This window comes from Protomyctophum parallelum (genome assembly GCF_964188405.1).
Source record: "Protomyctophum parallelum genome assembly, chromosome: 4".
Taxonomy (NCBI): domain Eukaryota; kingdom Metazoa; phylum Chordata; class Actinopteri; order Myctophiformes; family Myctophidae; genus Protomyctophum; species Protomyctophum parallelum.
The window spans coordinates 57623681-57646723 of NC_139700.1; the positions used below are offsets into that span (position 1 = coordinate 57623681).

Below are 23043 nucleotides of genomic sequence, written 5' to 3' on the forward strand. Positions count from 1 at the left end.
ACACTCACCAAAGACACTGATATTTAGCATATATCTCTGGGAGATTACTTGGGCTACAATCTAGACATGGATGAGTGTAAGAAACGAGTAAAGGGGGAGGAATGAATCATTTAGCCACCCCACAATGCAATCTCATGAGAACTAAAAATAAACAACATACTGTACGTATAGCATGTCCACTCATCATAATACTGATTTTAGATCTTAATTGTTACAATTAGTTACATTTCTTTCTTGTTCCGATCAGTTCTAATCATTTACTATACAGAATATCTTTGAGCCCAGTTATATTGTGTAATGTTTAACGCTGTATTCCATCGTCTCTTTGCAGTGCCATGTGTTCCTACCAGCGTCGCGGTAGCTCCTGACTGTATCAGGAACACTGCTGTTGTGTCCTGGTCTGCCAGCAGGGGGGCAGTACAGTACTCTGTGTCTGCCTGGAGTAGTCCTATGAATGCCGCGGCCATCTCCTGGAATCCCAGCACCGATGCCCTCAACTACACAGCTTTCGTCACTGGTGGTGACGGAACAGTTCTCCCGTGCACGTCTTCCGACAATACGTGTTCCGTCGAGGGTCTGCCCTGCGGAATTACCTTCTCTGTTCAAGTCAGGGCTCACAAAGCATACTGTGACAGCCAGCTCAGTCCACCAATCAACATCTCATCAGGTACCGTATGGGTGGCCATGCCGCCAAAATTGTTTAAAAAAAACAACAACTTGCATTTCTTAAATCATCCGACCAACCAAATTCCCTCTCATGTGTATTCTCCAGCTCCATGCAAACCCCAAGGCATCAACGGCTCCTTGGACTGTCTGTCCAATGAAGCAACCATATCGTGGAACGCAACGTTAGGGGCAGAGATGTACACGGTGACGGCGGTGGGTGGAGGCCACGCGACAAACTGCACTGCTTCGTCGCTGCCCGCACAGAATACAAAACTCTGATGCTGGCATTCAAAGCAACCAAAGGTATGGCTCCCCCATATCTTGCAAGTATGATTGAACCCTACAAACCCTCCCGCCGCCTCAGATCAGCCAACGCAGGGAAGCTGGAAGTACCCTCACTAAAAACGCTGGGACAACGCTCCACACGTCCCAATCTCTTCTCCCTTCTGGCTCCAAAACTGTGGAATGCACTTCCCATTGCAGTCAGAACTGCAGCATCACTCCCAATCTTCCGCCGTAGCCTGAAAACCCACCTTTTCAGACTCCATCATGGCCCATAGCACTTACCCTAACCCCTTAGATAGCATTTCTGTTGGCTTAGATAGCATTTGACACAGACTTATAGCATGTTATGTAGACAGCACTATAATTGTATTGTCTATAGTCATAGCACGCCATGGTACATATGTATAGCATAGTAGTAAATATGTATAGTTTATATGTATAGTGTATGTATAGTTTCATTATATAGATATTCCACTGTTACTTTCTTAGCTTACGCATGTTTCATGATAAATGTTTTTATGTGATGTATTCCCATGCTTTTGTTCTTGCTTAAATGTAAATCGCTCTGGATTAAGAGCGTCTGCTAAATGCCTAAATTGTAAATTGTAATTGCTTCCACCAGCACCACGTGTATGGTGGATGACCTTGCCTGTGGCGTCCTCTATACGTTCTCTGTCACCGCCGCCAACAGCCTGTGTGACAGTCGTCCCAGCGCCACCATCCAGTTGCAAACAGGTAACGCATGTTTAAAAACGCAGCTCAGAGACACAGAAACACATGTACACGTATTTTTTCCCCCTGTAATGTCTGTGCGAACCCCGGGGTCTATTGAGGGGTTTCTTTAAAACATAAAGTTTTAAGTTGGTCACAAAAATGAAAAACATGTACACATACAAGCACCAATACAATGCTTTCTTTACTATCCTCACCCTACGTTTTAACAGCGGGCGAACAGCGGCGACTCTGGGTGATACAAATCTCCTAGAGGGAGTTCCGTATCACCATTCATGGAGGGTAAACAAAGAAACATTATTTTCGACTATCGCTGGGTCCCATAGACAAATAACGCACTTCCGGAAAATACGCCAGGCTGTCACCTGCTGTTAGAACGTACCATTAGCTTTATAATGTAGAATGCCCATTTAAGCTTCACTCAGAAAAGCATCTTCAAAACTCTGAATCCCCCTCCCCTTTAGCCCCATGCCGACCAGTCGACCTCTCAGTTGAGTACAACTGTGCCAACCAGTCTGCACTGCTGTCCTGGACTCCCGCCAGTGGTGCAGTGGAATACTTCGGCTGCGCCCAGGACGACAGTGGCGCCAGGCTGTGCTGTGACAGCTTGGACACAAACTGCACCATAGAGGGCCTTCGGTGTGGAGTCCAGTACAACGTCACTGTACTGGCCTCAGATGGGACATGCAACAGTTCTGTCAGTGACACAGTACGCATTGGAGCTGGTAAGAAATCTCACAGTTGTTACAAGAAACGGATGTTTTGCGATTATTTAAAACCTATTCTATACGATAGTTTCTGTATTCACGTCGCACCACGATGACAGTTGATGTATTAATGACCAGTCCAACTCTCTCCTTTTAGCTCCCTGTGCTCCAGACAACGTGCAGGTTCGGCTGTTGCCGCAACACACAATACGCAACACAACACGCCAGGTGTTGCGTTTCAGCTGGACACAGGTCCCCTGTTCACATGTCCAGTACATGCTGACCATGACGGGTAATCTCCTCGGGGACAACCAGACCTTGTTCGACCTCTCTCTTGGACAAACTCGACTGCCTACGAGATGCCCCTGCCCTGTGGTTCATCTTACATCGCCAGTGTGGAAAGCAGGAACTGTGGTGGAACCAGTGGCCAAGCAGTGGCTCGCAGTGGAAATACAGGTACACTGACTGAGACTGATACATATTGTTCAAAAGTCACGTTGGTGCATGTATGTGATTGTGCCGTTCGGGCAGTTCTTATCACAATCAATACTAACGATAAACCCTCCCCTCCACCTCCACAGCTCCTTGTCCTCCCAACAGGAGTGACGTACAGCGGTGTCTTCTCCTCGGCCACAGTCTCATAGAAAGGGTTATGCTTCCGTACATGCCGTCACGTACACGGTGTATGACGACAGCATCTCGCCAAAGTCCCAGCTGTGCAGCACAGGCAGCCTGTCCTGCTCCGTAGTCAACGTCCAGTCCAGTCACCTGGTCGTCACAGCCAGCAACGAAGGAGGGGAGAGTGGAGAAACACGTGTCACATCAGGTACGCGCTTCAGTGCACATTGATGTTAAGAATGCTTCATAGCACTGGCCCTCTAGTCCTGCATGGGGGCCCGGACAATTGCTAGTTTTCTGGTTTGCCATCTAGAGTACCAGGTCTGAATTAGTCCCTGAGCAGACAGAGGAGATCAGCTGCTTCACGACATATAATTTAAACAAAATCATAGATAGCAAATAGCAAAACTTACGTGTTGCTTTTTCCTTTACACTCAAGGATGAATTAGATGTCACTTGAGAAATGACTGTTGACGTTGGCCATGGACATAACCTGTAAATCTCAGGTACTGACTGTGGAAGGAAAGAGCTTCATCATCACCAACCTGAACCCAGGAACCTACTTCAATACTTTAACGTGTTAGGGGGGGTCTGGAGATCATCTCTGTAGAATAGGAGACCCGCAGTCAGTGTTGGGCAGTAGCTAGCTACAAGTAGCGACGCTACATAGCTTAACTACATTTATCAGTAGCGTGACGGTAGCTTCGCTCCTTTTGAACCAAGTAGCGTTTTCTGTAGTGTAGCTATTTTTAGACCCAAGTAGTGACGTGGCGTCCAACAAACGCTATACGTTACAAATTGACTGTTAAATAAAGTTTTGTGGAAAGGAAATCCATGATGATTGGTTGGTTGGTTTAGATAAGAAGAGTCTGACACAAACAGCAGTGGCGCGGCCGATCTACAAGCTCACAACACCCTGTTGTCCCCCTCTGCGCTGCGCCGTGCTGGCTTGCGCTGCAGAATTAGAGCAGATCTACAAGCTCACAATGCGTTGCAGCGCGACGCGTTGTGAGCTTGTAGATCGGCCGCGCCACCGCGCAACGCATGCAGTCGAATTATACACACAATGGAAACGAAACAAAAACAAGTTGCAGGCTAATTGAGTGCACAACGGCTCCGCTCACAAACAAAACGACTCGTGAAGTGAAAAGGTATGCTGTCATGTCATGTAGGACTGTGTGTGGACAAAAAAAAGGTTTTATTTCAAATAATTTGTCACGCATGGACCGACGACCTCTCTCTCTCTCTCTCTCTCTCTCTCTCTCTCTCTCTCTCTATTTATAACAAATAACACAAGCAGCTGTTCATTTTACTTTTATAACCAGTAATTTGAGCTGCACTGCCGGGCAGACTGGTTGGGTGGTGGTTTTATCAGTTATGATCAGGGCAACAGGTTTGTGTTCCATTGGTATTCGTTGTAGAGTAATACATAGACAAGTTAAATTGCTCATATAGATCATCAGACAGTATCAATCAGCCCCAGAGACCCCTCCTGTGTGACAGCTTGCTTGACATGACTCATGTCATGTTAACTATAGCTTCCTTACAACAAATAAAATAACATGTGGAGGACCACAATCTCTGCATTCACACCGTTAAGATGCTAAATTGGGCAGTGCATGTCAATTTCTTACTCATTGGAGATGAGAACCTGGCATAATATTTGTAGGAAAGGGAAGGCAAAAGTAAGTATTAATTAATTAAAATAATTATGTCTACTTACAGGACGTTAATATCTCATTTGAGTGCCTGTCAGCATTCTCTAAATCCCTGTCTCTCAGCTGGTACGCAAATGGCTATAGAGGCTGTGGCAATCATTTTGTAAAAAAAATAATAATAATAAAAAAATGAACTACCGTAAACATTACATAAGTCAGTGCACATGTTTTTTTCAACAGCTAACTAATAGATGCTATTTCACTGCATTAACAATATTTTTGGGGTGGGGAAAAGAAAAGTCAAATATGATTATTTTGGGGGGTCACAGCCTGAAAAAGTTGAGAACCACTTATTATTATTTTGGTTAAATGATCATTAATTCATGAATTTGATTATTTAAATGTATTTTGCATACATATACCATATTGTCTATAGAGAGAACTCATGATATTGATTTAAACCAAAAAGTAGTGTCCATGTAGCTAGCTACTTTTGCCATGTAGCTTGCTACAATTCCCCGGGGATAGCTTCTGTGTAGTTGAGCTATATTTAATTTAATTTAATTTAATTTAATAGAGAGTAACTGGTAGTGTAGCTTACTACATTTTCCAAGTAGCTTGCCCATCACTGTATGGACACTAGTTGGACAGGATCATTTCTTTCAGTTTTGCACTGTCTCTGTCAAACATGGCATGGCACTGAACAGCAGGTCTGTAATATGATATAAACTGCTTTTATTTTATATTCTTTGAGAAAACAGATGTCAACGACGCATTTGTTACTCTGAACATTCACTTCAGTTGATTTGAATCTTTATCAATGCATAAACGAAAGCATACAACACAATACATCTTCACTTGGTAGTGACTACGTATGTGTTGTGATCTAATTGTTTAAGTATGTATAGGCAGGCCAATTAATTTGTTATTAAAAATGATAAGTCAACCTTTTCATGGTTACAAATAAATGCTTCTACATAATATTTCATATTGCCTTTTGAATGCAGACGTGAGCCGATGCTGATTTAAAAAATGCCAGTTATCTCTATTAGTCCATCCATCTCTGTCTTATCTTATCTCTATTAGTCCATCTCTGTCTTATCTTATCTCTCTATTAGTCATCTTAGTATATATATATACATATATCATACATTAGTCTCTATTAGTCCATCTCTGTCTTATCTTGAATTAATCTTCTTATGATGTTTTGTTTGTTTTTCCCCCAATAAGACGGGGAAGACATCAATCAGCGACATGTTTTCTGACCTGAGGGACGGACGCAAGCTGGAGGGACTAACAGGCAGCACCCTGGTAAGAGAGAGAGTGTGTGTGTGTGTGTGTGTGTGTGTGTGTGTGTGTGTGTGTGTGTGTGTGTGTGTGTGTGTGTGTGTGTGTGTGTGTGTGTGTGTGTGTGTGTGCATTATTTCATAATACATTTCGATTTCAGCTCTGACATTACTTTTATATTCAGACATGCTCTAGAATGTGAAGAGTCTGCCTGTGCTATTAACTCATTTTGGCTTAAAAGAAATCATGAAAATGTGTGCAAATCTTTGAATATATATTTTCTTTGACACCGAACGCTTTTAACTTAAATCTTTGCTTCTGGAGGTCCCTGGAATAACATATTTTCGGCGGCCACTAAATCGAAACATAGGTTTTTCAGAAAACTCATGATTTAGAAGGCATTTTGTAAAATCTGGTCTCAGTCCTAAATGGTTTTACCGCCATTTGCTGCTATCCTTCTGCATACAAGTAATTTCCTTCCAAAATGCAAAAGCTAAAATTGTCCTTTCCCTTTCTCCACAGACCAAAGAGCGCGGCTCCACCAGAGTTCACGCTCTGAACAACATCAACAAAGTACTTCAAGTCCTGCATCAAAACAACGTGAGTGCACTGATCACATCTCTGGCCTGTTTGTTTCATCGTCTGTCTCATTTCATTCAGTCAACAGATGCTGTAATCTAATTTATTCAGTCAACAGATGCTGTAATCTAATTTATATGTTATTAACATATGCTGGATTAAGCACGCACGCACGCACACACACATTTACTTTGTAGATTTTGATTATTATTGCAAAACATACATTTACCACTTCAGCACTATACACATTTTGGCCATTTGCAAATAGCCGATCTACAAGTTCACAATGCATCGCGATGCGACGCTTTCTCCACCAGCGATATTGGGCTGCTGGTGTTTAAGAGGGAAGAGTATTATTTTGGGTTAGGGTTATTTAGGGTTTTTAAATCACACCCGTGTGAAGTGAGGGGCGCTCTTATCATACGTCATCATACATCATCTCATTCTGACCAATCACAATTTGCGTCCTCAGTTTTGTCAGGTTTTTGTTGAGTACACAAGGGTTAGGTTACACACACAGGCTGTGTGTGTGTGTGTGTGTGTGTGCGTGTGCGTGCACGCGTGCGTGTCTATGCCTCAGAATATTTTGATAGTACTTTGGAATGCATCAGTGTCACTTGCACTATGTTTGCCGTGTTCTTGTTCAGTCTACAGTACACCAAGTCGCTTCAACAAATATAGCAAATCCACAAGCTCACAACGCGTCAGGATTTGTTATTTTTGGTGATTGTTCCTCCCAAAATAGTGACTGTTTACTGCTGTAGGCCTAGTTTATGACTTTCAGCACCAGAGACAGCTCCCCCATGGCTGTGGGCCTAGTTTATGACTTTCAGCACCAGAGACAGCTCCCCCATGGCTGTGGGACTAGTTTATGATTTTCAGCACCAGAGACAGCTCCCCCATGGCTGTGGGACTACTAGATTATGCAGACTGTGAGACTAGTTTATGACTTCAGGACCACAGACAGCTCCCCTCACTGCTGTGGCATTAGGCTCTATTTGTAAATAACTCTTCATATTTATCCGGGCCTCTTCCGACTTCCTTCACAGGCCAGATTAACCCTTTGTGGTGCCCGGTATTACGACCAGGGCTTGGCGCTTAGCATTTTTCCAAGTAGCACGTGTGCGACTAATCTAGTAGCACACAAATTATTTTAGGAGCACGATGAAAAGTTATCAAATAATGTGTTTTTGAGGGCCCCCTCCTATGTATACCGGTATACCTAGCTTTAGTCCCCACACATCTCATGATTTGCCATTGACGATAAACGAAATTTGGTCAAATTTCCACTAAATATGACGTAAATTAAACATCAAAACATTAAATGCCATTGACATTGAAAGGAAAATGTCATATGTACATAATATGCAAACCAGCTATTAAACGAATCACAGCTAGGTATTCTGATGTACGAGATGATTCATGATGATGTATGATGATAAGAGTGTCCCTCACTTCACCCAGGTGTGATTTTTCTTTAATAAAGTGATATGAGGTAGGGACGGGCAATATGGCAAAATATTATATCACAATATCTTTTCAGCAATTATCAAAATATTGATATTCATCAGGATATAATTTTTATGTTTATTTTTATATAATCTATATAACCAATTTGTTTTTATGCTGATAGACTTTTGGTTTTTTTATGCAGATAGATAGATAGATAGATTAATTAAATTAAATTATTATCTATATAGCTATCTATCTATGTTGCTCATGGATGCATGGATGGATAGACAGACTATCCGTTTTTATCCTGCTGTTCTATCATGTGATATTCGATGCTGGGCAAGATGATTGTGAATTAAATTGTAACATTCTCCTTGGCTTTGACTGCTTCAGACAGAACATCTGACACACAGCTACGGTAGACTATTAATTTATTAAGCTGGTAACTTAAAATCGAAGAGCGACTGACATAGAAGACATTTTTAGAATCTGATCTCAGGTCAGAATGAAAACTGTCAGGATGTAGAAGACATTTTTAGAATCTGATCTCAGGTCAGAATGGGTTAATAATAAATATTATTATTATATTATTATTATTATTATTCACGTTCGGCATGAAGGTATACCGTCTCTTAAACCCCATTTTGGCCTCAAAATTAGACCTCACAATTAAAAACAAATATTCTAAATCCTCCAGTTTTCTGAAATAAATGTTTTCACTATTTTTGAAAAAATAGCAGATCTACAAGCTCATAGTGGCGCGCTATGAGCTTGTAGATCTGCTATTTTTCAATAGCTAAATTATAACATAATATTTAAAACACCAAAAGGGGTTCCTGCGGTTAAATTAGGGTTAAATAACTAAGCCGATTAAAAAAAAAAAAAAAGACTTCTAAACTGTTTCTACAGCTCCATCTCAATGAATTAGAATATTTTGTGAAAGTTCATTTTCATCTGTAATATAATTCAAAAAGTGAAACTTCCATTCCATTATTCTCAACTTATAAAGTGAAGTATTTAAAACATTTTTTTGTTTTAATCTTGATGAGCTACAGAGTACAGCTCATGAAAATAAAATCATCATCATTCATCTCAATGAATTAGAATATTTTACGAGACCACTAAAAAAATGATTTTTTTAAAACGAGAAATGTCGACCATCTGAAAAGTATATTAATGTATGCAGTTACTACTTGGTCTGGGGTTAGGGTTAGCCGTTTAATAACAATAATAATAATAATAATAATAGTTTTTATCACCCTCGGTCTGAAGCCGTTTAATAACAATAATAATAATAGTTTTTATCACCCTCGGTCTGAAGCCGTTTAATAACAATAATAATAATAGTTTTTATCACCCTCGGTCTGAAGCCGTTTTACGTCATTTGTCTCAGAGTCACAGATTTTGGCCATTTGAGGTGACAGACACTATCTCCCTCCATTAACCCATTCTGTGGCGGGAATCCCTTTTGGTGTTTTAAGCATTACTATTATACTTTAGCTATTGAAAAATAGCAGATCTACAAGCTCGTAGCGCGGCACCGAGTGCTGCGCTACGAGCTTGTAGGTTTGCTATTTTTTTTTAAATCGTTAAAATGTGCCTCAAATCTTTGAATATATATTCTTTCAGAGTGAACGTTTTTATCTCAAATCTTTGCTTCTGGGGGGTCCCTGCATGGAACTACATATTTTCAGAAGGTGGGTCGGTGTCATATTACATATCATTTCTGGGGTGAAATACTGAGAACCACTGATATAGAAACATGAGGGTTTTCAGAAAATGTGGCTGTGTTATTAAGTGGCTTTGGGCTTATATTTCTTGTATATATTTTTTCATTTGGGGCTTCCTTCCTAACGCTGTTTAAAACTCTCAAAGATTAAAACACTTTCATTTCAAGGACCCCCAAATGATGTATGTATTTGGGACCCCCCCCCCCCCCCCCATCTGAAGACCCAGGGACCCCCGTACCACATTTGTGTTCTTAAAATGTTTCAAAAATATTCTACATTTGTTCGCTAGTTCGAAAACCGTTGTAACGTGCAACTTGCACACAAGTTAATTTAGTTTTCTCCACAATTCACATTATTTAAGGGGCTCTTATGTAGCGCTGGTCTGAACGGTTTCACTCTGACGGAAGGGGCTGTCCCTTAAGGGGCTCTTATGTAGCGCTGGTCTGAACGGTTTCACTCTGATGGAAGGGGCTGTCCCTTAAGGGGCTTTTATGTAGCGCTGGTCTGAACGGTTTCACTCTGATGGAAGGGGCTGTCCCTTAAGGGGCTCTTATGTAGCGCTGGTCTGAACGGTTTCACTCTGATGGAAGGGGCTGTCCCTTAAGGGGCTTTTATGTAGCGCTGGTCTGAACGGTTTCACTCTGATGGAAGGGGCTGTCCCTTAAGGGGCTCTTATGTAGCGCTGGTCTGAACGGTTTCACTCTGATGGAAGGGGCTGTCCCTTAAGGGGCTCTTATGTAGCGCTGGTCTGAACGGTTTCACTCTGATGGAAGGGGCTGTCCCTTAAGGGGCTCTTATGTAGCGCTGGTCTGAACGGTTTCACTCTGATGGAAGGGGCTGTCCCTTAAGGGGCTCTTATGTAGCGCTGGTCTGAACGGTTTCACTCTGATGGAAGGGGCTGTCCCTTAAGGGGCTCTTATGTAGCGCTGGTCTGAACGGTTTCACTCTGATGGAAGGGGCTGTCCCTTAAGGGGCTCTTATGTAGCGCTGGTCTGAACGGTTTCACTCTGATGGAAGGGGCTGTCCCTTAAGGGGCTCTTATGTAGCGCTGGTCTGAACGGTTTCACTCTGATGGAAGGGGCTGTCCCTTAAGGGGCTCTTATGTAGCGCTGGTCTGAACGGTTTCACTCTGATGGAAGGGGCTGTCCCTTAAGGGGCTCTTATGTAGCGCTGGTCTGAACGGTTTCACTCTGATGGAAGGGGCTGTCCCTTAAGGGGCTCTTATGTAGCGCTGGTCTGAACGGTTTCACTCTGATGGAAGGGGCTGTCCCTTAAGGGGCTTTTATGTAGCGCTGGTCTGAACGGTTTCACTCTGACGGAAGGGGCTGTCCCTTAAGGGGCTCTTATGTAGCGCTGGTCTGAACGGTTTCACTCTGATGGAAGGGGCTGTCCCTTAAGGGGCTCTTATGTAGCGCTGGTCTGAACGGTTTCACTCTGATGGAAGGGGCTGTCCCTTAAGGGGCTCTTATGTAGCGCTGGTCTGAACGGTTTCACTCTGATGGAAGGGGCTGTCCCTTAAGGGGCTCTTATGTAGCGCTGGTCTGAACGGTTTCACTCTGATGGAAGGGGCTGTCCCTTAAGGGGCTCTTATGTAGCGCTGGTCTGAACGGTTTCACTCTGATGGAAGGGGCTGTCCCTTAAGGGGCTCTTATGTAGCGCTGGTCTGAACGGTTTCACTCTGATGGAAGGGGCTGTCCCTTAAGGGGCTCTTATGTAGCGCTGGTCTGAACGGTTTCACTCTGATGGAAGGGGCTGTCCCTTAAGGGGCTCTTATGTAGCGCTGGTCTGAACGGTTTCACTCTGATGGAAGGGGCTGTCCCTTAAGGGGCTCTTATGTAGCGCTGGTCTGAACGGTTTCACTCTGATGGAAGGGGCTGTCCCTTAAGGGGCTTTTATGTAGCGCTGGTCTGAACGGTTTCACTCTGACGGAAGGGGCTGTCCCTTAAGGGGCTCTTATGTAGCGCTGGTCTGAACGGTTTCACTCTGATGGAAGGGGCTGTCCCTTAAGGGGCTCTTATGTAGCGCTGGTCTGAACGGTTTCACTCTGATGGAAGGGGCTGTCCCTTAAGGGGCTCTTATGTAGCGCTGGTCTGAACGGTTTCACTCTGATGGAAGGGGCTGTCCCTTAAGGGGCTCTTATGTAGCGCTGGTCTGAACGGTTTCACTCTGATGGAAGGGGCTGTCCCTTAAGGGGCTCTTATGTAGCGCTGGTCTGAACGGTTTCCACATCAAGTCCATGGGATCATCGTTATCAGATTCTGTAGAAAGTAACACACACCAAAAATAAGATTTATTGACGTATAATGGTACACACACACACACACACACACACACACACACACACACACACACACAACCACAAAATAAGCTTTATTGACGTATAATCGTTCAACATGCGTGTATAGAAACATACACTCATTCAATGATTAGCTTTATCACACACACACACACACACTCCCGTTCTCTCTGTGTGGCGGTGGCGAGCGACACGACTTTATGATGATCCTCGTTCCACTGTGTCGTGGTTCCCCTCTCTCCAGCAGTTTTGGTTTGTGATAATGGGTAGATCGCTCACCGTTTGGCCCCCAAACGGTGAGCGATCTACCCATGACATTGTTTAATCCAGTGTTCTACCGCGCGTAAAACGCTATTCCCGACATGTGTTTAATGCGTTTAATTCGCCGTTTTAAAACAATTAAAAAAGAAACAGCGGATTTATCCGGGACAAACCTGGAAATCAAGTCGTCGTCTGGGCTGCTAGGGCTTCTGGGAAACGTAGGCCAATGCAAGTGAACGAGAGGGGAGAGACAATCTTGGCTCGCTTTGCTCTTTGTCTGTGACCCGGATCAAGGAAGTGGCTTTTTTTAATCGGCTCAATAACCGATGCGGGCAGTGTTTAGTGTTTACTGGCGGATTTTCACGGATCTAAAGCGCAAATTCTTTCCGCGTATGCTGCAAAGGTAATAAAACAATCTCGGCAGTGTAGAATATTTGGGCGGGAACCCATTTTGGTGTTAGCACTATGTCATGCTTTAGCTATTGAAAAATATCAGATCTACAAGCTCATAGCGCGCTATGAGCTTGTAGGTCTGCTATTTTTGAACAATCGAAGAGCGACTGACATAGAAGACATTTTTAGCTTCTGATCTCAGGTCAGAATGAAAACTGTCAGGATGTAGAAGACATTTTTAGAATCTGATCTCAGGTCAGAATGGGTTAATAATAAATATTATTATTATATTATTATTATTCACGTTCGGCATGAAGGTATACCGTCTCTTAAACCCCATTTTGGCCTCAAAATTAGACCTCACAATTAAAAACAAATATTCTAAATCCTCCAGTTTTCTGAAATAAATGTTTTCACTATTTTTGAAAAAATAGCAGATCTACAAGCTCATAGCGCGCCACTCGGTGGCGCGCTATGAGCTTGTAGATCTGCTATTTTTCAATAGCTAAATTATAACATAATATTTAAAACACCAAAAGGGGTTCCTGCGGTTAAATTAGGGTTAAATAACTAAGCCGATTAAAAAAAAAAAGAAAAGACTTCTAAACTGTTTCTACAGCTCCATCTCAATGAATTAGAATATTTTGTGAAAGTTCATTTTCATCTGTAATATAATTAAAAAAGTGAAACTTCCATTCCATTATTCTCAACTCATAAAGTGAAGTATTTAAAACATTTTTTTGTTTTAATCTTGATGAGCTACAGAGTACAGCTCATGAAAATAAAATCATCATCATTCATCTCAATGAATTAGAATATTTTACGAGACCACTAAAAAAATGATTTTTTTAAAACGAGAAATGTCGACCATCTGAAAAGTATATTAATGTATGCAGTTACTACTTGGTCTGGGCTACTTTTGAACACATTATTTCACACATTTTCACACCCCCCCCCCCCCCCCTTTTCCCCTCACTGTATATTCTGTTTCTTTTCCCTTTTTGCTTCCTTTATGATGAATTCCTGTTCTGTTCTTTAACTATATAGAAGTGTCTATTTGTACGTCTCTAAATGTTTTGATGAATTGAACATGGACCCTGTTGTATTAGTGTAATGCTTAATTGGGTCGTCCACTCACAGTTAACAGTCTTTGTATTGAGTTTGTGCTTGAAATGTACTGTAATTCTACAAACTGTTAATAAATCAATCAATCAATCAATCAATGGGGCGTGGCATGGAGGTGATCAGCCTGTGGCACTGTTGAGGTGTTATGGAAGCCCAGGTCTGCTTTGATAACAGCCGTAAATAAATTTTAGTCAGACAGTCAGTGTGTGTCCAGTGGAAACCTCTATGAATCTGATCTCAGGTCAGAATGGGTTAATTGTTCAGTCTCATGTCTCACATGTCTCCCCCTCCCCCATGTGCCCCTCCCCCTCCCCCAGATCCCGTCGGGCCTGTTCATCCCCAGCATGGCGGTGGGCGCCATCGCCGGGCGCATGGTGGGCATCGCCGTGGAGCAGATGGCGTTCCACCACCACGACTGGATCATCTTCAAGAACTGGTGCCGTCCGGGAGCCGACTGCGTCACCCCCGGACTCTACGCCATGGTGGGGGGGGGGGCCTGTCTGGGTGAGTGTTAGACTCTACACCATGGGGGGGGGGGGGGGCTGTCTGGGTGAGTGTTAAGGCTCATACATAGTCTGGGTTTTCGGGGGTGAGGTGACCACCGAACTACAACATGACGTCACTGAGCCGCGGTGAAGAGAAAACCACCGCCACCGCTCCAGCCCTTCTCTCTGTTTTTACTCACCACCGCTCAACGTTATTTCAGCTCCGGTGGTCAGCTCACCACCGGAGCGGTGGTCACCTCACCACCGCCGCTCGCCGTGCTCACGCAGGTGAGAGAGAGGGAGACAGACGCCGTCGGTTGGTTTTGGTCGCAGGAAAATTAACCCATTCTGACCTGAGATCAGATTCTAAAATATGTCTTCTACATCCTGACAGTTTCATTATTAACCCATTCTGACCTGAGATCAGATTCTAAAAGTGTCTTTGATTTTTCAAAAATAGCAGACCTACAAGCTCGTAGTGCGCCACTCGGTGTCGCGCTATGAGTTTGTAGATCTGCTATTTTTCAATAGCTAAAGCACGACATGATGCTAACACCAAATGTGGGTCAAAAAATGGGTTAACCCGTTTTGACCCGAGATCAGATTCTAAAAACGTCGTCTACATCCTGACAGTTTTCTGAAAAAGTTATGTTTCTATGTCAGTCGTTCTTCGATTTTTTTCAAAAATAGCAGATCTACAAGCTCATAGCGCGCCACTCTGTGGCGCGCTATGAGCTTGTAGATCTGCTATTTTTCAATAGCTAAAGCATAACATAATGCTAACGCCAAAAGGGGTTCCCGCCCCAAAATGGGTTAAATGATTTTTAGTTTTAGACGTTTTTTGTCTCTCGAATGTATAGTTTTCGTTTAGTTTTTAGTCACATTTTAGTCGACCCGGAATGTCTTGGTGTTAAGTCTAGTTTTAGTCGACTAAATGTCATAAGATTTCAGTCGACTAAATCTATGGTTGTTTTAGTCGACTAAAATGTATTTTGGCGGGCCTTGATGCCGTCGTAATGGCTGATTTTACACTCAAGAAATGTGTTTAATAACTGTCCTCCTGTAGGACAGCGCCACCTAGAGGGTTAGGCTCTTCATCTGGTCAAACTCAATATGTCAGTGATCCACCCACTTAAATAGACACCCACGGCCACGGGTTTGATTGATTGATTGAAATATTTATTAACAGTTTGTAGAATTACAGTACATTTCAAGTACAAACTCAATACAAAGACTGTGTTCTGTGAGTGGACGACCCAATTAAGCATTACACTTCTTTACAACAGGGTCCACATTGTTCAATTCATCAAAACATTAAGAGACATACAAATAGACATTTCTATGTAGCTAAAGAACAGAACAGGAATTCATCATATAGGAAGCAAAAGGGAAAAGATACATATACAGTGAGGGGAAAGGGGGGGGGGGGGGGGGGGGATTCAGATTTTACAGAGGCCAGTTTCGAATTGCAGCCATCCGTAGGTGCCCTTTGAGAGCGGTTTTGAAGGAGTCAAGGGATTCACATGTCTTAATGACTGTTGGTAGGGCGTTCCACATTTTGGTGGCAAGGAGCGAAAATAATTTAGTCCCTTGTTTGTGCCGAATCTGGGTTGTACATGGTTTGTTGCACTCCCTCTGGTGTTGTGGGTGTGGACTTCGTTTACATTAAGGAAGTATTTAGACAGGTACATGGGTATCCTAGTGGTGTATCGAATCTTGTGGACCAGACCCATTGCAAGATGCTGTACTCACGTTAGTAGTCAGTGGGTGGAACCAACACAACATGGTCATTAGATCAATTAATGAAATATCATTAAATACAGTAAAAATACACATTTCTCAAATCCACAACAGTGGAATAAGCAAAAGGACATTGTGAAGTTGCCCGAGGGCCAAGTCTCCAAAAACGTCAGCGATGCTTTTTGTGGATTTTATTTCTCCCAACTTTAGCTCCGGTGCAGATATTCACAATGAAAGAATATCAAACTGCAAAAACAATACTGGCCAAAAGTACAAAATGAAGAACGCAAGAATATACCTAATGCAAAACTTAGGACAATGGAAAAATAACCAAACTGCACTAGGCTATGCCCCTGGACTGGGCCCTAGCAGCTCTCTCAATGGGCTGTCAGCATGATGCCTGCCCGAGCATCACTGACTAGCTCTGCCTGCAGTCTCCCCTTTATAGGGGAGGATCCTACCACCCACAGAGAAGCAATTAACCATACACAGCTTACCTTAATCTGTGTGTGTGTGTGTGTGTGTGTGTGTGTGTGTGTGTGTGTGTGTGTGTGTGTGTGTGTGTGTGTGTGTGTGTGTGTGTGTGTGTGTGTGTGTGTGTGTGTGTGTGTGTGTGTGTGTGTGTGTGTGTGTGTGTGTGTGTGTGTGTGTGTGTGTGTGTGTGTGTGGGGCACGGGCTGCCCCGTGGAATGCACTTCCCATTGCAGTCAGAACTGCAGCATCACTCCCAGTCTTTGATACAGACTTATAGCATGTTATGTAGACAGCACTATAATTGCATTGTATGTAGTCATAGCACGGCATAGTACATATGTATAGCATAGTAGTATATATGTATAGTTTCATTATATAGATATTTTACCGTCCCCGGGACGTCGGGACGCCGTTAATCTCGAGCCCTGATATGTATAGTTTATATGTAATGTTTCATTATATAGATATTCCACCGTTACTTTCATAGCTTACGCATGTTTCTTGATAAATGTTTTTATGTGATGTATTCCCATGCTTTTTTTGTTCTTGCTTAATGTAAGTCACTCTGGATTAAGAGAGTCTGCTAAATGCCTAAATTGTAAAATGTGACAGACATCATGATTATTATAGAATCTAAGACCGTGATTCACATAATCAGGTATTATTACTTAGGCAACAATTCAAATATATACAGCATACGATAAAGAAATTATTTAAAAAAATGGCTGATGGGGAAGTCCTCGTTCATTCCCTTTGGGGACATTGTATTTAAAGTGTAAATCCAAAAGGATTCACGTTGTAGCAACAATCTATTCAGATCCCCTCCTCGCCTGCATTGGGGGGGGTGTGGGTGTGTGTGTGTGTGTGTGTGTGAGCGCTCGTGTGCGCGCGTGTGTCGTGCGCACATGCAACCATTCGGGTGTGATTGACCATGAACATGTTTACTGCACCCCCGGCTTCTAAAGGTCACAGCCTTTGGATACATAATAACCCATGAGTGTGTGTCTCTGGGTGCGCTCAACTGCTCTGAAGAAGATTAGTAGTAAACAGAGAGCAGCCACAGATGTGCAACGCTCGCTCACTCACACACACACACACACACACACACACACACACACACACACACACACACACACACACACACAAACCTGTCCTCTCCTCAGAGGCTCAGGTGTGTAGCCTGAAGCCCAATCTCAAAGACAGTTGATCAACAAGGTTAAATCAGGCTCTCTCATTTTAACCTCCTCTCTCTGTCTGTCTCTCCCCCCATGCAGTCCACGGCTTCGTCGTCCCTGCTCTCCATGAGGCCCCAGACCCCCCCGCGGGGACGACGAGGAGGAGGACGGCGTGGACGTGCCTGACGGACAGGCGGCGTGGAAAAAGGCCCCGCCCCCCCTGCCCACCCCGGAGGAGAAGATGAGGCAGGTGGCCAAGAACGTGCCCACAGACATTGTCCCTATCAACGTCACAGGTAGGACACCACCAACCGCCCTCCTCCAGTCATCTGATTATCTCTTTTGGACATCTAGTTTTCCTTTCGCCCTTTGGACATCTAGTGACCAGACCCTGTGAGCGGTGCCGTCATTCATCATAAAATATATTAGTTCCGTGTCATGTTCTAGCGCCGCCCCACACCACCCACCTAGTCTCATTAGCGTGACCTTCCTATTTGAGGCTGGTTTGGCCTCATCCAATCTAATGTTCTCACCTACTACTACTACATTATTAACCTTTTCACTGTCCGTTGATGTTTCTGTGCTTTGAGTGGATACATTGTATCTGCCCAGCCACAGTGAATGAAGCTGTATGTCTGCCAGCCTCGTCTCCTTTACTATTCCGTTTTTATCTCCCCTCCCACAAACTGTGTGTGTGTGTGTGTGTGTGTGTGTGTGTGTGTGTGTGTGTGTGTGTGTGTGTGTGTGTGTGTGTGTGTGTGTGTGTGTGTGTGTGTGTGTGTGTGTGTGTGTGTGTGTGTGTGTGTGTGTGTGTGTGTGTGTGTGTGTGTGTGTGTGTGTGTGTGTGTGTGTGTGTGTGTGTGTGTGTGTGTGTGTGTGTGTGTGTGTGTGTGTGTGTGTCAGGATATGATTTTAGGACCCAGAAGCGGACAGAAACAGGTTGAAGGTGAAACAGAGTTTTAATTGTAATTCAGTTCACAGGTAAGGAAGTCCAAAACAAGTCCATGAAACAGATCCACAAAAAACCCTGGCAAACAAATCCAATATCCGGCAGGCAAAAGGAAGGTCAGAATCCAGGCAGGTGGTCAAAGAACAAAAATCTAAATGCAAGCAAAAACTGGTGGGACTGGAGCAGAGAGCACAGGGACACAGGAGATATAATCTGGCAGAGAACAAAGAGACAAGCAGGGTTTAAGTAGACTGAGTGTGACAAACGAACAGAGTGCAGGTGTGAAGCTCCACTCTGATTGGCTGATTGAGAGTGAGCAGATGAGTGGGAGTGACGGCACTGGAATGACAAGAAATGACAATTAGTCAGGGCAGAAGCACATATGGCAAGTATAGTCACACCCACAGGCAAGCCTCAGACTGTATTCCTGACAGTACCCCTCCCCTGACGGATGCCTCCTGGCATCACTGATGGATGAGAAGGATGTTGACGATGGAAATCCTGGATGAGAGAACGGTCCAGAATGTCTCTAGCAGGAACCCAAGTTCTCTCCTCCGGACCGTAACCCTCCCAGTCAACAAGGTACTGCATACCTCTGCCACGGCGTCTGGAATCTAACAGCTGGCGAACAGTGTAGGCAGGAGCCCCATCGATAAGCCGTGGAGGCGGTGGGGCTGGGGATGGCGGTGCATGAGGACTATGGAGAACAGGCTTGATCCGGGACACATGGAACGTAGGATGAACACGACGAAGAGAATTAGGCAGTCTGAGTCTTACCACTGAAGGACTGATAATCTTAATGATGGGGTAGGGACCAATAAACCGGGGAGCCAACTCATCATGATGCTCTCCCAGAGCGACAGACTGTCGGTCCAAAATGGTTCGGAGATGTTCGAATCCCGCTGGGTCCATCTTGGCCAGATTATAATGTCAGGATATGATTTTAGGACCCAGAAGCGGACAGAAACAGGTTGAAGGTGAAACAGAGTTTTAATTGTAATTCAGTTCACAGGTAAGGAAGTCCAAAACAAGTCCATGAAACAGATCCACAAAAAACCCTGGCAAACAAATCCAATATCCGGCAGGCAAAAGGAAGGTCAGAATCCAGGCAGGTGGTCAAAGAACAAAAATCTAAATGCAAGCAAAAACTGGTGGGACTGGAGCAGAGAGCACAGGGACACAGGAGATATAATCTGGCAGAGAACAAAGAGACAAGCAGGGTTTAAGTAGACTGAGTGTGACAAACGAACAGAGTGCAGGTGTGAAGCTCCACTCTGATTGGCTGATTGAGAGTGAGCAGATGAGTGGGAGTGACGGCACTGGAATGACAAGAAATGACAATTAGTCAGGGCAGAAGCACATATGGCAAGTATAGTCACACCCACAGGCAAGCCTCAGACTGTATTCCTGACAGTGTGTGTGTGTGTGTGTGTGTGTGTGTGTGTGTGTGTGAGTGATGCGTGTGTGTGATGCGGATCCTGAAAAGGTTTCCTCTCAGCCGCCCCCTCCCCGAGGCTCTGAGTCAATCTACCGCTGCGGAATGGATCGAGGGGCAATTGTGTTACGTACGTGACATAGTTCAGCCCCAGCTCAGCTCCAGTACAACCCGGGTGCGCCACAAACGTGTGAGTAGGAACAAACTTTCCTTCTTGTGGCAGCACAGACGATCGAAAGCGATTCAGATCATTCTAAATGACAGCGAGTACCCCGACCCGCCTCCCTGCCCCAGTGACGCCACGATGGTTAAAAACCACTATGAAAATAAATGTCGCAGCCAGACAATGATCAGTGATCCACTCCCATTACCACCGTGGGAAAATAGCCTACAACCAGTACGGCCCGCTGCCTTTCCCATCACCTCCCACTTTACACCTGATGAAGTAGGGTCTGTTTTGCACAGCCTACCAAATGACAGGGCTAGTGGCATAGATGGGGTAACCTATGAAAGTCTTAAGACTGCACAGTCATGTGAGAAATTAACATCCATCTTTAATGTCTGCCTGGACAATAAGAGAGTGCCCGAATCCTGGAAAGGAGCCATGATTCACCGTATCCCAGAAAAAGACAATGTACCTGATGATCCATCTACATGGAGAGACATTTCCCTCCTCCCCACCATCTATAAAGTGTTCATGAAATGTATCCTGTCTCGTGTGCTTCCCTGGCTGACAGACAATAGGTGAATCCCAATTGGGAGTGTAGACACTGAGCAGTGCGTATTTCTGGGTATATATGTATTTATTGACATTATTAGGGATGTGTATGAAACATCATTCATACAAGTCATCTGTGGGAAACAGCTGACAGACCCAATACCTCTCCAAGTAGGCATTACAACAGGCTGCCCATGGAGTGCCATTAACTTTGTTCTTGCCATCAATGGGTGGATTAAGTGGCTGTGTGACTGTGCCCCACCCAATGTGCTGTCCCCAAACCCTATCCAGGGTTATGAGGACGACGTACAGTTAGCCTCTCGGGAAGAGAGTGTTATTAAAAACATGCTCGCTAGAACAGATAGATTTCTGGACTGGTCCGGTCTAGAGGCAAAACACACTAAGTGTGCTGTTCTCTACCAGAGGCCTAGTGGTGGCAACCGCTGGTATAAGTCTAAGGCTGACAAAACCCCTGAGTTCACCATCAACTCACAGCCCATACGTGTGTATGACCTACATGAGTCATACAACTACCTAGGGCATAGGTTTAATATTGCAGGGGAATGGAAAGAACAGGTTGAGTACATTACATCTGAGTTTACAGCTAGGCTGAACCTGATTGACGCTTCACCACTACCACTGCTGATGAAGTTGGAGGCTATCAGGCAGGTTGCCCTGACTAGAGTACAACACCTCTTCTCCAACGTTCATCTGGCATGTAAAACACTTAGTGATCTAAATGACAGTGTAGTTCACTCTGTGAGGAAGTGGTTCGGGCTCAACACCCACACCACCAGAGACATTATTTTCCAGTCCAAACAGGACGTTGGGTTTGGCGTGCCGAACGTGGAGTGGATATATAACGCCACAAGGCTGGCTCACTTGATAAACATGCTAAACAGTGATGACACGACTGTCAGGGAACTTTCTAGATCTTCTCTGTTTCTAGATATGAAACGGCGTAAAGTGCCGTCCTGGCAGCAGAGGGCGAGCCAAGTTTCCTGGGGCCCAACCTTAAAATGGACTCACATGCTACTGGGTTTGGGGTGTCGTCAGATTGGCCTGACCTCAATGACCTCTGTGTGAGAACTGGAGTATCTCTGTGCTGGGTTCGACCTGACTCTCAATCTGTAGCAGTTTCTGAGGACATTATTACCAGCTGTTCGATCTCAGTAAGGAGTACTGTAATTGATACAGAACACCATGTATCACCAGTCAATGCACGGAGGTACCTTATAATGCTACAACAGCAAAAACAACAACAACACTGGACTGGTTTAAAACTACAGGGGAAGCTAGCTTGCCTTCCCGATGCAGACCACACCGTATCTCATACAATATTCAAGAATTATGCAGTCGATGAGGACATAGTCACCTTTACAGTCAAAGCCAGATTACAGGTCCTTCCAACCAGACTCAATCTCTCTCTGTGGTACCCTAACACGTTTCCTCCTCATTGTCTGCACCATGACCACACTCCACTTACAGAAACACTGTCACATATTCTTAATGGCTGCTATGTATATAAGGGGATGTACATTGCTCGGCACGACAGAATTGTTGACCTATTAGCTAAGGACATAAGTTCATATGTTTCATCATCTGCCAAAATGTATAAGTGTCTCAACTGCCGTGTTCATGCACAATAATGAAAATGATGCTTTTTCAGATGTCACAGCTAATACACCAGATATTGTTGTTGTTGATGAGGACAGTAGAGAAGTGACCATTTTGGAAGTGGCATGTACATTTGACCACAGTCTGGAAGAGGCATTCCTTACCAAGGTGCTTAAGTACCAGCGTATTAAGGATGCTATTATGCAGCTTGGCTACAGATGTAAACTACTTGTGTTCATATTTGGAAGCCTCCACAAATCAGTCGTGAGGGGCCTGCAGATTGCAGGCATGCCCAAGCCGAGAGCTAAGGCATCGGCAAAATTCTGTTCAGTGTCTGCAATATTTGGCAGTCGCCATATATGGAGAAGGCGATGCTTTCTGTACCCGTGATCTGTATCTGAAGCACTTGTTATAGAGTTTTCTCAAGTTTGCGCATCCACTACTGTTTGTGTTCAAGAAGTTTCTTGTAAAATGTGAATACAAATAAAGATGTTAAGTGTGTGTGTGTGTGTGTGTGTGTGTGTGTGTGTGTGTGTGTGTGTGTGTGTGTGTGTGTGTGTGTGTGTGTGTGTGTGTGTGTGTGTGTGTGTGTGTGTGTGTGTGTGTGTGTGTGTGTGTGTGTGTGTGTGTGTGTGTGTGTGTGTGTGTGTGTGTGCGCGTC

The 23043-nt window shown here is 44.1% G+C and overlaps 1 protein-coding gene and 1 long non-coding RNA gene across 2 annotated transcripts; both read left to right on the forward strand.

The window, feature by feature from the left end:
- Window positions 1-493: 493 nt before the first annotated feature.
- Window positions 494-2265, forward strand: LOC310857895. The gene is made up of 4 exons (XR_014569180.1): window positions 494-667; window positions 773-969; window positions 1574-1686; window positions 2148-2265. It is a non-coding gene; the product is annotated as an uncharacterized lncRNA (long non-coding RNA).
- A 389-nt stretch (window positions 2266-2654) lies between these two features.
- Window positions 2655-17908, forward strand: LOC310857305 (uncharacterized protein; the record flags this gene model as incomplete). The annotated part of the gene is made up of 7 exons (XM_083762918.1): window positions 2655-2846; window positions 2972-3216; window positions 3448-3514; window positions 5897-5977; window positions 6476-6553; window positions 14107-14293; window positions 17763-17908. Exons 3-7 carry the CDS (start codon window positions 3491-3493, stop codon window positions 17906-17908), a joined length of 516 nt encoding a protein of 171 aa, XP_083619044.1. The 5' UTR covers window positions 2655-2846; window positions 2972-3216; window positions 3448-3490.
- Between the last annotated feature and the right edge of the window lie 5135 nt (window positions 17909-23043).